Raw genomic sequence first — 16,187 nt, 5'->3', positions numbered from 1 at the left:
CATCTGTCTTTAGGGAGTAGCCGTTGTGGGTGCTTTCCCTGGTTTTCTTTTCTTACGGCCCATCTTATTTTTAAATGGCAGGAAACAATGATGTACAGCTTCACAGCTTCTGATGCTCATGTCAAATGGAAAGTCCTCAGACTTCCAACACTTCTTAATGCCTTGCACAGTGGTGAAGAGCTAGGGGGATTTGGTCCTTGCAGTATGGTGGCCCTGATGTGCAAAACACAACAACATTTCACAAAACACAACATTTCACAAAACAGAACGACACTACACAAAACAACAACATTTCACAAAAAACAACAACATTTCACAAAAATAACAACATGTTCCCTATCCTCAACACCACAGGGCTTCTTCTGGAAGTCTTTACATTCCAACATTTGATTATTGTACTTCAAAAGCACAGTTCAAGATCCAGGGGGAGGAATGAGTTTCATTCATCTCCCATGGACAGTCCCCACCAGGATTCAAACCCAGAATTCTTGCATTGATAGGCAACATCCCTGTACACCACACCACAGGGCAACTTTGCAGTGCTTGTCTCTTTAGGTCTTTTCATTCCAACCAATTTGTTGTAGTTGTTTTAAAGCTCAACCACATTGTTAGGGAAGTGTTTCCTTTCCACCTCACATTAGAAGCCGATAGTGGGACTTGAAAGGTAGCAGGCCTATCCTCAACACCACAGGGCTGCTTGGAAGAGCCCTTTTTATGTCTTTTCATTCCGCGAATTAGGTATTATACTTCAAAAGCACAGTTCAAACTCCAGTGTGAGGTATGTGTTTCATTTCTATCTCACATGGACAGTCCCCTTGAGATTCAAACCCAGGACCCTTGCATTGAAAGGCAGCAGCCCTGTCCACTACACCAAGGGGCAACTTTGTATTGCTTGCCTCTTTAGGTCTTTTCATTCACAATTTTCTGTGTCGTCGTTTAAAAGTACAGCTCATGGACTTTGTGAGGAAATTGTTTCATTTCCACATCACAAAGGAAGCCCTTAGTGGCATTGGAACCCACAACCACCAGACCATGCACTAGCAGGCATGTAAGACTAGCAGGCCTATCCTCAACACCACATGGCTGCTTGGATGAGCACTCTTTTTTAAGTTCTCTTCATTCCACGATTTGGATATTGTACTTCTAAAGCACAGTTTTTTTCCATAGGAATTTGAACCCAAGACCCCTGAGTTAAAAGGCAGCAGGCCTGTCCACTTTGCTTCTGCTTGTCTCTCTAGGTTTTTTCATTTATATCTTATTGGTACTTCAAAAGTTCAGCTTGTCTCCTTTGTAATGAAAACATTTCATGTTTACCGCCAAATAGGTCTCTGTCGCCTTACACCGCCTTACACCGCCTTACACCGCCTTACACCAGTACCAACCACCTCACCACAGGCCTGCATGGCAGCGCTTATCTAACTGAGATTTAGGCGTTTTCATTTGAACATTTTAGTGGGATATTTTAAAGGCACATGTGAAAAAATTGTTCCTTACATGGGAAGCCTCAGTCCAGGATGTGAACCAAGAATTATTTTGTTGAAGATTGTCCGTGCTAACCACCGCACAATTGACATGTCTGTAATGATCAGTTCTTTCCCCAAACTAATCAGAAATAATACCATCCGGTTACTGTTCCTAGAGTCATCAGGTTACATGTTATCAGAGTACTCTCCCAAAAACATTCAGATTACATGTTATAAGAGTTCTTTCCAAAGAGTAATCAAATTACATGAAATCAGAATGTGAAAAAATTGAAAAATGTTGCTTCGGAAGCGAAGAAAACCAGATTATTTTTCATCTGAGGTCTGACACCTGACTCCAAGACCTGAGGATGTCCTAATATGTCGGCTACACCAGAGGAGTATTAGGCTACATTACATGTGTATCCTTTGTTGAAATATTCCTTTGTTATTTCTCCTCTTCCATTCCTTCCAACTCAGTTTAAAATTCATGAAGGGACTCAGCTGAGTAGTAGTTATACAAACAGGGAATGATGCTTGTATGTATGAAAGGTGATACTGAAATAAATATGAGTTTGAGTTTGTCCGATTCTTGACACCTGCAGGTGTCAACCTTCTCCTTTAATGTTTTTCTGTTGTGTGATTTGTATTTTTGTTTTGCACTTCAGGGTCACCGTAGAAAGCTCATTTTGACAATAGACTGTATAAAATATGGACGTAGTATCCGTGACGTCACCCATCTGTTTCTGAAGAGCTGTTTTGAGACCAATCATCGGCGGGAGCCATATTGCTGCTGTCGAGCCAGTGTGACGTGAAGAGGCGGAGCTTGAGCCTCCTAGCCAACAGCTGCAGTGTTCCTGCAGGCAGCTGTGCCTCTCATTGGAAGACTAGTAATCTCAACATCTTCGAAATTGCCAAGTTAGAAAAAAATTCACCCCCCTCAGAGTGAGAGCACATTGAAAAATGAGCTATTCAGACTACACTCGTCTTTTTTACCAGGCTGTTAACATGTTTATTTCTGCTGCAAAGATCTTCTTTTAACCATTCATGTGTATGTGACTTCCGGTACTTCCGGAGCCAGCCTCAAGCGGATCCTCGAAGAACTGCAGCTTTTAACACTTCCACATTGGACTCATATTTTTAGTCCAGAGGTTGCCGCTTGATTTTAACACCTAGCTTCCACCTATATCAAAAAACCAAAATGAAGCTGTGACGTTCATCTCCTCCCTCTTAGTTTAGTTTAATACAAGAACAGTAAAAACATTTGCAACCAAGCGTATTCAGAGATAAAATAATGTATTTCTCAGGGCAGGTTGTTGTACATAAAGTGTGTCTCTTCTTCATTTAAATGTGTGTTTAATTGAGATTAGTGCTGAAGTTAGGACGCTGCTTCAGGCTCCTGAACCAAACAGAAAACATGAGTTCTGCTGGATTGTGACAACGCTCCGCTTCAGGAAGTAATTTCCACAATCAGCAATCATAACTGTGTTTTTAAACCCTCAGGGCGTGAGCAAACTGGAAATATTTAATGACTTATGTGAGTGTGTTGTGCTCTGCAGGGTAAAGCTTTAGAGTGCAATAGTCAAACATGTTAAATACAGCGTGTGGAGGTCTGGTGCAGAGACATGAATCAATGACGGAGCTCACAAACCAGAGCTATTTACCTGCAAGCTTTTAGTGAAGTAGGAGGTTGAAATGTAAACGTGTCATGAGAAATCAAATTACTTTTTTATTTAAAAACAGTATTTTAGTGTTATTAATAGTTCTCTTTATCTCACATTTTTATCCTCTTTTATCTTAAAGATGCAGTACCAATTTCTTATCTCAACAACGTAAATTTGTTATCTATGGATCAGTCAGATATTAACTATTTTTTTAAAGCTATGTTTTTTGGGCATTTTTGCCTTTATTGGATAGGAGAGCTGGAGATAGACAGGAAATGTGGGGAGTAGAGAGTAGGGGGAAGACCTTTTTATTTACAGTCTTTGCAAAAAATAAGGCAGAGCCAGATATCCTACAAAAGTTTCACAACAACATAAGTCTGGATTTAAAGAAAACTGCATGTATCAAATTTCTGTTTTTTGTTTTAATTCTCAATTTTTCAAAGACTTTTCAAGACATTTTCACCCTTAAATGAACAGTAACAGCTTGGATAAAAGAGCGGAAGAGGGAGGATGTGTGCAAGGAAGCAAGGAGCAATACCGTCTCAGACCTGTAGGGTGTGCACTCCACCAGGTGAACTCCTCTGGAAAGTGTGCTGATAATTTATTTCCCTATTGCACCATAAATGTCAGAAAGAAATTGTGCTGTTTGCTTTAAGATATATTATTATCCAACATACTTTTATCTTAGACTGTGAAAGTGAAACAAACGACTGATTTGTCTACTCCTGGGTCCCATGTGACCCTGAATGAGAAGTGATATAGATAAAAGGCAGTTAGCATCCAAAATGTTGCATGACCCCCTTCCTCTGAATCTTAAGTCATACTTCAGTAATATTTGTACGTCTCCAAAACAAAATGAATATAAAACAAAACAAACTCCGCCCTTGTCCTTTAAAGATGGCCTCAATCCAGACAGGGGTTATTTAACAGCATCCATGACAATCCCTAGTGTTTGGATACTGTCAGTAATTTCAGGAGGGGTTAAATGGTTTTACAGCACAATGAAGAGGCTGCATGGTGTCATAGAAACATGCATTTAAAGTCCACGGTGCCCTCTAGTGGTCAGTGAAGAAACTGCATGTTTATAAATCAACATTCAGTTAGTGGCAACAAATGAGAGGAGCAGGATCAAACAAACGTGTGTGGGTGTGCAGCTGTGTAAACTCTGCATTCACTGACTCTGATTATTCTTGGTCCAGGGACCAGACGGGAATCTGTTTTTAAGTCACCTTTTTTATGTGCAGGCTGCATTAAGTACGCAGTGCAGGAGCCTTTAAACTCTAATAACCTCAGCTCACCGGCTGCTGAGCTGAAACTCAAATATTCAGAAGCTGCTTCAAATTTTTCATGCTGAATTGAGATTCCTCTTGATCATATCTACACACCAGGATCATATCTTTCTGGCTGTGCCACTTTCTGGTAAGACTAAGTTTTGCATTAAGTGCATCAGTTGGAAAACATCGCACTATGAGTTTTCACTTCATGCTGTGTTAAAAAAAACCATGACGATTCTGAGCGTTTTTGACGCATGCACTGTGTGAGGGCCTGTTAGTGCTGCTTTTATCTTTTTATTTTGCACAAATAAAGAACTAAAAACAAAGAGATTAATTACCGATGACAAATACAATATTCAGTTCCAGCCATAGTGAGCTGCCTTTCACTTCTGTTTCGTTTTCAAGTCCATGATTTTGTCTTCAGACGACTCCAGAACAAGTTAAAATACTCTGAGAGACATAAACTCAAGTTGCAATGTTAAAAACTGAGGAAAATGTGACAAACTGGACGTAGAGTTTAAATTTCTGGTTCTTAGAGACACACTAACTTCCTTAAATAGTCCCGTGTGCAGAGCTTCTTCTCGCTCTACCTGACACATTTCTGCCTAATGCTCGTATAGATTTAAAAATCTCGACACCATCCTCCTCCTAAGCAGACGCTCTTTCACATCCGCTGAATGTTTATTAATTTCACATGATACTTAACCTTTGATATGCTGATGGCGAGCATCCAGTGGTGGATAAGTGATGCATGCGTGGCTTTAACCCCTGCAGGATGTGATATGATTTGATTGCGGGGGATGAGTGCTGAGCAGGTTTCTATACCGGCCTCCTTACGTCGAGTCCTGTGGCTCCCTGCAGATTATGATGTCACGGTGGAGTGGGAATAGCATCAGCTCTTCATCTGAAACCAGGGATCACCGGCCGGGATTAAGTGCATGTAGGTGGTGGTCCGTTGACGCTCAATGCTCAGGAGCAGTGGAGCCGAGCTCATGTATGCCGTGCAGGATTTCTCTCCCAGAGGATGTCGCAGGAAATGAAAAAGTGGATTTTTGAAGCTGTCTGAGGACAGAGGACGGAAAAAAGATGATGAGAGAAGACTGAGGATTGTTCTTTCTGCGGTAAGCTCCTGTAGGCTCAATGATCAGTCCTGCTGCTGCTGTAGAAGTCAGGGAAGATGCTTCCTTGCAAACTTTGTGCATGACAGTAAAATTAGTCTTAAGTGGTGTCCAGCTTTCAGAAACGTCTGAATTTGAAGTTGTGGTGAAACTTAATAAGAAAAACATCAATGTTGTACTTTTTCTTCTGCACTTCCCTCCAAAACACTCACTTCTTTATACTTTAGACTGATTCTGCTGCCTAAAACAACCACTCAGCAAGATGCAGGTGAAGTGGACCATGCTTGGGATGGTCGTCTTCTTCCTGCTCTCTGTCATCATGACCTGTGGCTTCATATGGCAGTACAGGATACCCAAGCAGAAAACAGGTAAGGTAGTCTAGCCACCACACAGTTACAGATTTAGCTCCACAGACCACCCCCACAAACCCACACACACCTTTTTAAGGACATACAGTTTGACTTTTCAACCCGGAGCTTCTTTTAGAACCAGGGTTTTCCTTAGCCTCTTAGATTTAATTGCTTGTTTGTAAGACCTGCGGTGGGATACACAAAGCTGGAAATAGTTGCAGGAGGATTAAGGTAGGACTTTAACTCCTGCTGAGTGACAGGAGGTAGAGGAGGAGAGGCTGAGCAGTGCTGTATGAAATGACAGCAGTGTCATGATGCTCGGAGTGTGACATGAAGATGAGATTGGCTCAGAGACCGGGAGTGTTCATGGTGTTCTGATAGTGACACCACGCTGAGCCTGAGGGGTCAAAGAGTCACATCATAACACAGAATAACAAGCGTGATGACCTTTAACTGCAGGGAACATGAAAACAGGCTGACATATTTACAGCACTAATTAATAGATTGCACAATATTATAGATTTATGGCTGTTGTGTGCACGCTGGATTCTTTCTTTGAGCACATAGTGTCACCTTTAATCTACAAATATGTTTCTGGCTCTTTGCATTCAGAGAAGCTGTTTTGTTTTCTGCATTTTCACGGATGCGACACAAACGTGTTCCTCCGCCTGTAGTGCTTATCGGATCTATAATGTGCGAGTCAACAGTGCACTGGTATATATAGAATTTTGATATGTTTAGCATCTCAGTTTGAGATCATAAGCAGCACAGTCTGGACCAAGCAGCAGTCTTAAGCCGCAAGAATTGAAGGCTATGAAAGTGTTTAAAACTGCAGTTCTTCAAGTGTCCGCTTGAGGCTGGCTCCAGAAGTACCGGAAACCACACCAATTCAAAAAGCTGATCTTTACAACAGAAATAAACATGTTTACAGCCTGGTACAGAGAAGGAGTGTAGTCCCGATAGCTCATTTCTCGATCCACACACACTATACGGGGGGTGAATATTTTATCACAATGCGGCAATTTCAAAGATATTAAGATTACAAGTCTTCCATAATGAGAGGCACAACTGACTTGATTGACAGACGGGTTGACATTTGATCATGGGGCATTGTAACATTGTAGCTGTTAGCATGGAGGCTCAAAGCCCGCCTCTTCACCTCACAGTAGCTTGACAGCAGTTTGGTTGTGTTCAGCATTTCCAATATGGCTGCCGCCAACGATTGGCTCCAAGACCGCGCTTCAGAAACAGATGGCTGACATCACAGATACTACGTCCATTATTTATACAATCTGGACGTAGCATCCATGAAGCCACCCATGGGTGCCATGTTGAAATGCTGATATCAACCTAACGTCTGTTGAGCTAATGTGAGGTAAAGAGGTGGGCTTTTAGCCTCTTCGCTAACAGCTACAGTGTTCCTGCCTGTCAATCAAGTGAGCCATGCCCTTATTTAGGCAAAACTTGTAAGTTTAATATTCTTCAAAACTACAGAGTAAAAAGAAAATTAATCCCCCGTACAGTGTGTGCCAATAGAGAAATTAGCTATTGTGACCAAACAGTGTTTCTGCAGCCAGCCTCTAGTGGACACGCAAGGAACTGTAGTTTTCAACACTTCTGCATGGGCTTTATATTTTAAGACCGGAGGTAGCTGCTTCATATGAACATGATGGAGCTGATTCAGTGATGTGTATAGAGTTTGTTATCTCCGCTCAGTCTTCCCCTTCAGCAGCTAACACAGTGTATTTTGATTAGGCAAACATATGGTGTGGACCATGGGTTGTGTCATTAACAATAAAAAACAGTCAGAGCGCAAAGTTACTCTGAAGATGCTCTTCCATTCAGCTTTTCTGATGTAACTTTTAAAAAATTGAAGAGAATGGGTAAAACAGCAACGTTCAGTGAAGCAGGAACTTGATGGTGAGTGATGCAGACTGCAGCCGTATGTGAGCCGCTGGTATCCTCTGATTCAGAAAGGTCCTGAAGTACTGTTGTTGTCAAGTCCCACTCCTGACAGCAGGAGCTCTGTAGGTTCATGGGTTCACAGTTTACGCACCTGAACCACCGGGTAACTCTGGATCTCTGCTGCTCTCCAGTTAGAGAAGAAGTTTCTCCCCTTGTGTCCTAACAGCACTTTATTGTGTCTGTGAGAGTGACTCAGCTTTTAGTTTGGTTGTATTTTTGTCTCTTTGAAGCTGTGGACTCGAACAGCTGATCAGTGTACTGCAGGTGGAGGAAAATGCACGTGTTGCAACTGAGAATAGAGCAAAAAGGAAAGGGCTTTCGGATGAAAAATGTTGTACGCTTTGTAGTGTGGCTGGTGTAGGTGGAGAGAGCTAGTGGTCTTAGTGGTCTTCGCAGTTAGCAGTCGACCTAAGATAGCCATTAGCACCAGAAAGCTTTAAGATGACAGAGTGGGGATCCTCACACAGAAGTTTATTATACAGAAATGAACAGTCAACCTTATAATCTCATGTTGTGATCGACTTTTCTCTCTTTGCAGTTCTGCTGGAGAGGAAACAGATAGTAGAGGAGATGTGTCCACGCTTCCCTGAGCCCGTGCCCCTCCAACATCCCATCACATCACTGAGAGTCGCTTTAGAAAAGGTCAGACTCTTTCTTCCATCTTTCTAACTCTTCATTTCATCTTGTTTTAAAAAGTGTTCTGAATGAAGCATCTCCTCACAGGTCGACCTCCTCCTGAGGACGACTGTGTTCAAGACCAAGCTGCCGGCCATCTCCGCCATCGTGGTGTTGAACAATTCTATTCTGTGGAACGGAAACTTTGGAAAGAAGAACATCAGTGATCCAACATCTGCTGCTCCCAACGAGTACACGGTATACAGGTGAGTGTGTGGCTCTGTAATAACTACTCATGATGTACCCTGCAGACTTATTGGGCTATTGGATATAACATCTGATCTGAGGCTTAGAGCTGGAATTAGGCGCAGGGGGTCAGGATTAGACTTCATTGTAGTCTGTAAACAACAAACAGGAGCTGAGATCAATGCGACTGAAGCACTCTCTAAATGAAGAGCTTAAATCTGATCCATGCAGCAGCAGCAGAGAGGATGCTTTGAGTTATTAAACCAGGGAACACTCATCAAATCAACAGGAACAAGCATGTGCTGCACTCACTCTAATCTCTGTGATTGCAGAATCGCCAGCCTCTCCAAGATCTTCCCCACTCTGATGTTGTACAAGCTGTGGGAGGACGGGCTGGTGGGCTCTCTGGATGACCCTCTGGAGAAGTATGTGGACAACTTCAGCATCAAGAACCCGCTGGGCAAAGGCGGGAAGCAGGCGTCCTCGTCGGTCAGGACTTCCGGGACCAAGTCTCCTGCTCTCACCCTGCGCAGGATGGTCAGCCAGCTCTCTGGTAAACTTATGCCTAGTGAACGATGGCAGACTTTGTGGATCTTTATGACATTAACAAACATCAGAGTGTTGCACTGATGTTACCAAGTAGAGAAACCTATGAGCAATCAAAGCAGCGAGGTTGTGATCTAGCAGTGCTTAGACGAGTGTCTGTTTGGATAAAGTCATGTGAACAGTAACAGACATTGATGGGTGAGATGAAGATGTTGTTGGAGGTCAGTTTGCCATTTTCGTTAGTCATGAAAGATGCACAGTTTACTCTAAACTGCTCTTGAATGACTGTAAACTTCTGTCAGATCTAAGTAACCATCACAGGGAAGATTTGCTGCTGGAGTGAACCATCTTTAGAACAAAAGAGGAAACTAAAGAACCAAAGTCTGAACTGACTGTATCCCAGCTTGTTCTCACTCTCCATCGATCCTGACCTCTTTGTGCATCTTCTCCGAAATGTGAAGTGCAGAGTCATGCAACACAAAGTCAAAGGAGTTGCTATGAAGCAATGATGGGTCAGGATATGAAGTAAGGTCAGCAGCATCCTTTGAGCAAATCACAGCAGCTCCGATTTAATAATGTAGATATTACAGCATTTTCTCTATAAGATGTGATGTATAAGATTGTTACTTGCTGGCTCTAGATGTTAGAAAATAATAATAATAATAATAATAATAATAATAATAATAATAATAATAATAACTTTTATTTATATATCGCCTTCAAAGACCAATGTTTACAAGCATGGCAGAATTCAGGAGGATGACAGAATATTCCTTTAACAGACAGTGTAGAGTGGAAAATTCTAACAATGCCAAAAAAAAAGCAGGTAAAATGTTAAAAAGAATAAATGCATATAAAACAAAATAAAGTGATGCAACAGTAGAGCAATAAACTTTTCTTATAGAGGTAAAACAAAAAGCAAAAAAGGACAATAAAAAGGTTTTAAAAAGAAGATATCACATCAGAGAAAACAGAAAAGATAGATTAAGAATATTAAAATTAAAAATGATAAAGGAAATAATAAAACAATAAAAAAAACAAATTAATAAAATCAAATTAATATGTTAAATACAGAAATAATAGAAAAACAAAATAAATACAAATAAAATAATTAAAGAGATAAAGAAATTAAAAAGGTGAAGTCACATTAAAGAAAGTCTGTTAAAATGAGACTTAAAATTTGATGTTTAAATTTGAGCCTATTTTGGCATTCTGAATTTTGTGTTTGACCGGAATGACTTTCTTCAGATCTTCCCACCCACCAGGAACCTTCAGTACTGGAAAAACAAAGTGTGGTGCAGAAAAGTAGAATACTAATGCCAAAGTTCCTCGAGGCTGTTTGAAAGTTTGATCCAGCCCTCCATCCATTATCTTTACTTCATCCCGTGCAGAATCATGAGAGGCTGGAGCCTCTCTCAGATGGGCGAAAGGCAGGTTACACCCTGAACGTGTTGCCAGTCCAGACTGACAACTATTCATGCACACACTCGGGACATTTAGACTGATGAGCATGTTTTTGGACTGTTGGAGCGAGACGAAGAGAACCCTGCATGCAAACTCCACACAGAAACGTTCCTGCCCAGAAAGGGGTTTGAACCAGGAACCTTCTTGCTGTGAGGCATCAGTGCTAACGACTGCACAGCCCCATGATCAAATGTCAGTTTTCCCAGAAGAATTACACAGCCTGGTTAAAAATGTTTTAGTCTCTTTAAGTTATTTCTTAATTTGTGACGTTTGTGCAGGAGTTGATTTTTGAACTTGTCAATTTGATCAAACTAAGGCTGAGAGTTTTGCAGACAGGTGTTGTAGGTATTTACCAGATGGCTAAGCTGCAACTGCATCTCTTGAGCTGTTTCAAGATCAGCTCAGAGTTTGTAGGAGTTTCAATATGGTGACCGCCGGCTTCAGGACGTCAGAAACGGACGAGTGATGTCACTGAGAGTATATTTTAGACAGTCTGTCTGAAATAAAATCAGAATACTGAGGGTGATAGTGAGGGTCAGGGACGTCCATAACAAAGCTGAGTCATTGTGCAACCCGTCATCCCACTTCCTTTTGTTACATCACCGCGGGCTAAATCAGAAATGTAGGTCCAGACCCTCACCCTGAACACAGTGTGATTCCTCATAAGGACACTTCTCCTACTACAACACCTGAGCTAACCTGAGCTAACCTGAGCTAACCTGAGCTAACCTGAGCTCACATGAAAAGAGAGAGTACCCACACATACACAGCGCTGAGTCCAGAGATAGAGCTAATCAGCTCAGAGGGACGAGGAGGGATTAACAGTGGGGGAAGCCCTGCTGGAGGCTGAGGTCCATCTGCACGCTATTTCAGGACAGACGCTCAAAACATGACACGAGCTGCTGCATGAGGCTGAGAGAGAGGGGAGAGGAGAAGTTTCTCACACATTATCAGAATACAGGGCAGAATCTGGGCTTTCATATGTTTATGGCATGAGATGATTACATTGCATTACTTTGTTCTACTGCAGCTGTTTTCTGTGTTGCATTACTTTTTGTATCTGCAGCACGTTTCTGTCCTTGCACTTGTTTAAGACTTTTGCATGTCTCTTTAAGTGTGCATCATTTGGAGCACGTTTCCCCTGAGGGAGGCTGTTACAGATCAGTTGCCCTTGTCACCGAGATATCTCAGTGTGAAAGCTTAAAGTTCAGGATTGTTGCACTTGCTGCACAGTCAAAAGCTTGTTTAAGTTACGAGAAAACGTCCTGTTGGGAAAAATGAAAGCCTCAGATGTTTTATTCTGCATCAATAAACCAACCAATCATGGAGCTAATTCACTTTTAATTCTTCTCAGAACTGTTTAGCCCTTCAGGAACATGGCCAACCCTTCTGGGCATCTGGGCAGGAGTCCAAGTCAACACCTGCTCATCTGGCTTTGTTCATTGTTTACAATCAAACTGGCGACTATGCGAGGAGCTAGTTCATTAACCTCAATAACAGACAAAATAATAATAGTAATAATAATAATTGATGAGAATTATGTACTGCTTTATTCAAAGATGCTTTACATGAAGTGCAAAAAAATTAAATTAAATTAAAATGAATTAAAATAGAATACACTAGAATAGAATAGAGATGGACAGATCAGAGGTGGGGAGTTTTCTGGGTTTTGAGTTGGTTTTTAAATGAGTAAATCTGGGGCAGCGATGGCAAAGGTTCTGCCCCCCAAGGTGCTGTGCTTAGTCTTGGTGATGGGGTGTTGGCATCTGAGGTGGCGAGAAGGGGAGTGGCGTTTGAGGAGATCAGTCAGGTATGAGGGGGCGAGGTTATTGAGGGCTTCGTAGGTGATGAACAGGAGTGGATTTGAGACACAAAGCCTGTCATAGTAGTAGTTATCAGGTTTTGGAATTGCATTTGGGTGATGCATTTAAACTCTTCCGCTCACATTATTGTGATCTAACATGCAACCAGAGTTTTCTTAAATGAATTTCTGCACGCATATACACGTATCTCTTTTATGTAGATCACCACCCAACCAAGAGACCAACATTTCAATAGATTCAGACTACTGTGTACAAATGCCCAAAAACAGAGCATGCATAAAGCTTTTAAAAGGGGCTTTTCTAAGTGTCCAGAAGGCAAGGCAAGGCAAGGCAAGGCAAGGCAAGGCAAGGCAAGGCAAGGCAAGGCAAGGCAAGGCAAGGCAAGGCAAGGCAAGGCAAGGCAAGGCAAGGCAAGGCAAGGCAAGGCAAGGCAAGGCAAGGCAAGCAGCTTTATTTGTATAGCGCATTTCATACACCAGGGCAACTCAATGTGCTTTACATTAAAACATTAAAAGCATTGGAAACATTCAGACAGGCATAAAAGAACAGTTTTCAGATGTTGTGTTAACCTCACTGTCAGTACAAGCTCACATCAGACATCTCAGACACTTCATATCAGCTGACTTCCCTTCTGTCACATCTGGGGGATTCTTCATCCACAGATTGACTCACTGAGGTCTTCTGTATTTCCACAGGGTTACCCAGAAGATTAAGGTCAACTAATCTCCTCTGGAGTGGCGACACCGAACAAGCCCTTAATTTGTTGCAGGATGATGTCCTTGTGGCGGATCCGGGAACCAAGTAAGACTCTGATTCCTTCCTGTGCTCATCTATTTTTGACTGTGATGACTTCGGACAATCCGTTTATTTATATGGCCTAAAAAGAGAAGGGGGAGGTGATCTATGTTTGGAGCATTTTGGTATCGAAGGTGTTTCACCAACAAAGGTAGAACCAGGCTGCAGGGGGCTGTTAAGCTTTGTGGTGAATTTGAAGACATGAGGAGGAGATCTTTTCCTCATTTAACTTGAGAACCTTTAGGATAGCAAAGGCTCGTTCATACATCAATCAATCATCAATCAAGCGTTTATGTTATCAAAAGGGACTATTTAGGACTGTAGGTTAAGCTGGTAGGGAGAAAGTGGCCACCATGGTGCATCGATGAGAATGCAGGAATTCTGGATGTTATCCTCAATGTTATTTATTGAGTGAACAACACCATAAGCACTGATTAACTGATTTACTTATTTATGCTAGGCGAACTTTATGTTAACTATAGTCCTGCTAGTTTGTAAGAACTAAACATATTAGCACAGTATCTGTATCTTCAGACTACTTACAGGTTTCTGGATGCACACACAATGGATAGCTTAAAGCTAACTATTTACACATGTTGTTTATTTGTTCTGTTCATGCACCAAGATGGCATGCTACTGGTTAGTTTACATACAATGTTTTCTTTGTATTTAACCAAGAGAAAAAGTACTCAAACTAGGTTTGATTGTATGTGTAGAAAGAAACCGTGCTGTTCTTCATTATAACACCTCAGCGCAAGAGTGAACACATTTATCACGCTCAATAGTTTTTCGCCTCTCTGCACACAGTTTAAAGAGTGTCTCACGATGCATAACACATATTTGCACAATGTTCCTCTACAGTGTCGGACGTGACTATAGACTGTATAAATAATGGACATAGTATCCGTGACGTCACCTAACTTCTGTCGAGCTAGTGTGATGAAAAGAGGCGGGTTTTGAGCCTCCTCGCCAACAGCTACAGTGTTCCTGCCTGTCAGTCAAGTCAGTCATGTCCTTAAATGGGCAAAATTTGTAATCTTAATATCTTCTGAAACGTCACGTGCGTCATCATGTGCACAGGGAGATATCAGATTTAAAAAATATCTGCACACCGAACATAGCCGAAGTCTACTTTGACCTCTATAACTCTCTGTTTGAGGAGGTCAAGTCGCTCCATCGCTCTGCAGACTCAGTTTGCAGGACTAGGAGCAGCAGACCTAAAGAGAGCTTGTTTTGCATGCTGCTGTTCGTCTTAAAGATGGCTCACAGTGATGTTGAGGATTGTTTTTATTGTGTATCTTGGTTTATTCTGAATGTCTTCCCTGTCTGGATTCACTGCTGGCTGTATCAGAAATGTTTCTTTGGGAATAATCAAGACTTCCTTGAATAACCTCTCTGTCGTCTTTCCTCAGATGTCACTACAGCAATGTTGCTTTCTCCTTACTGGCCGACATCTTGGCCCAGAAGGTTGCCGGCTCCAACTTTGAGACCTGGCTGTCAGAGAACATCCTGAAACAACTCAACATGGAGGACACCGGCTTTAACATAACTCCAGCCGTCCAGAAAAAGATGGCCGTAGGTGTTTACAGCAATGGTCAGCCGGCTCCGCTCTACAACCTGGGCTGGTATCGCCCTGCAGGTCAGATGTACTCCACAGCAGCGGACATGGCCAAACTCATGATGGCTCTGCTGGGCGCTTACAGTGGGAGGCCTCTTCGTCAGGACACTCTGAACACCATGATGACGCCGCTCTACAAATGCCACAGCAGCTACTTCGCCAACTCGACGGGCACGCCGTGGGAGATCAACGAGCTGTTCGGCTACGATGTGGTGAGGAAAGACGGGGACCTGGACGGCTATGCTGCGACCCTTTCCCTGGTGCCAAAGCTCAAGCTGGGAATGGTGATCCTAATGTCTGGGGTTCGGCCTGCAGACAGGGACCTCCTGAATCAGGCGTATGGCTTTCTCATCCCTGCGATGGAGAACGCCTTCAGAGAGGCTAAACCGACTCTCCGGCCGCCACCTAACCCATACCCATACGTGGGCTTCTACACTTACAGGAACATGACGTTCTATCAGATTAAGGTGGATTCGGACGGTGTGCTGATCATGCAGCAGTTTGGACCACAGGTGGACACCACCGTGCCATCCAAGTACCGGACTATCCGGCTGGATTTCCTGCAGGAGAGGGTGTTCAGGGTGGTGTTTGAGAAGCCATACCCATGCAAGCTGAAGGTGCACAGCTCCTCGGTCTCCCTGGAGGCGCAGGACCGACAGCTCTTTAACTTTTACCTCTTCAACAGGAGAGGAATATCCCCGGGCTTCGATTCCCCGGGACTCAATACTTATAAGGTGACAAGGATAGGAGGCAGACCGTACTTTGCTTCATAAAGACAAACCCTCACTGGGACTGGGATGTGCTGCTTTGCTCAGGACTTATTTATTATGATCATGCTCTCCTCTGGTCTTAGCTCCAATCTTCTTTTTAGTCTTGTCAAAACCTTCAAAGACATTTCCTCTGCAGAATAACTAGCTCAAACAAAGCACCACTGATAAAAATGTTTACTGTACGAATGTTTGCTCAGGCCTGATTGGTTCGTGGACGTCTGGCAGTAATTCTCTACAGCCTTTAAGTGCCTACAGTGTGACCTAGAGGACTCTGAAAGAGGACAAACACAAGAGTCGACGCGTCAAGAGATCGGCTTTTTCAGATTCATATTCCATCTTGGGGGCAGGTTAACATGTTCACATGAAACAGAAGAGCAATGGTGCGAGAAGATATGCTGAATAAAGCCTGTGATTTTGAAAAGTGTCTGTTAAAGGCTCGTTAATGCTTCCTGTACGTGTGAGAATAAACATAAATGCTT

At 42.5% G+C, this 16,187-nt stretch overlaps 1 protein-coding gene across 2 annotated transcripts; it reads left to right on the top strand.

Annotated features, from left to right (window-relative positions):
* Positions 1–4,234: 4,234 nt before the first annotated feature.
* lactbl1a (lactamase, beta-like 1a) lies at positions 4,235–16,132 on the top strand. 2 transcript variants are annotated; one of them, XM_034695125.1, is made up of 8 exons: positions 4,235–4,543; positions 5,260–5,519; positions 5,744–5,884; positions 8,370–8,473; positions 8,555–8,712; positions 9,025–9,245; positions 13,221–13,326; positions 14,733–16,132. In XM_034695125.1, exons 3-8 carry the CDS (start codon positions 5,779–5,781, stop codon positions 15,709–15,711), a joined length of 1,674 nt encoding a protein of 557 aa, XP_034551016.1. In that variant the 5' UTR covers positions 4,235–4,543; positions 5,260–5,519; positions 5,744–5,778; the 3' UTR covers positions 15,712–16,132. The 2 variants fall into 2 exon arrangements, with proteins under 2 accessions (XP_034551016.1, XP_034551015.1); XM_034695124.1 differs by having other exon boundaries at positions 5,173–5,519.
* Positions 16,133–16,187: the final 55 nt, after the last annotated feature.

This window comes from Notolabrus celidotus, chromosome 11 (assembly GCF_009762535.1).
Source record: "Notolabrus celidotus isolate fNotCel1 chromosome 11, fNotCel1.pri, whole genome shotgun sequence".
In the NCBI taxonomy this organism is placed as follows: Eukaryota; Metazoa; Chordata; class Actinopteri; order Labriformes; family Labridae; genus Notolabrus; species Notolabrus celidotus.
This window is presented reverse-complemented; position numbering and strand designations above follow the sequence as displayed.

What these genes read in the sequence shown, in the direction of transcription:
- lactbl1a (XM_034695125.1), top strand. Translation starts at nt 5,779, where the DNA reads ATGCAGGTGAAGTGGACCATGCTTGGGATGGTCGTCTTCTTCCTGCTC. An exon ending in GATACCCAAGCAGAAAACAG is followed by an intron (nt 5,885 to 8,369) that starts GTAAGGTAGTCT and finishes CTCTCTTTGCAG; the next exon opens with TTCTGCTGGAGAGGAAACAG. An exon ending in GATGGTCAGCCAGCTCTCTG is followed by an intron (nt 9,246 to 13,220) that starts GTAAACTTATGC and finishes GTATTTCCACAG; the next exon opens with GGTTACCCAGAAGATTAAGG.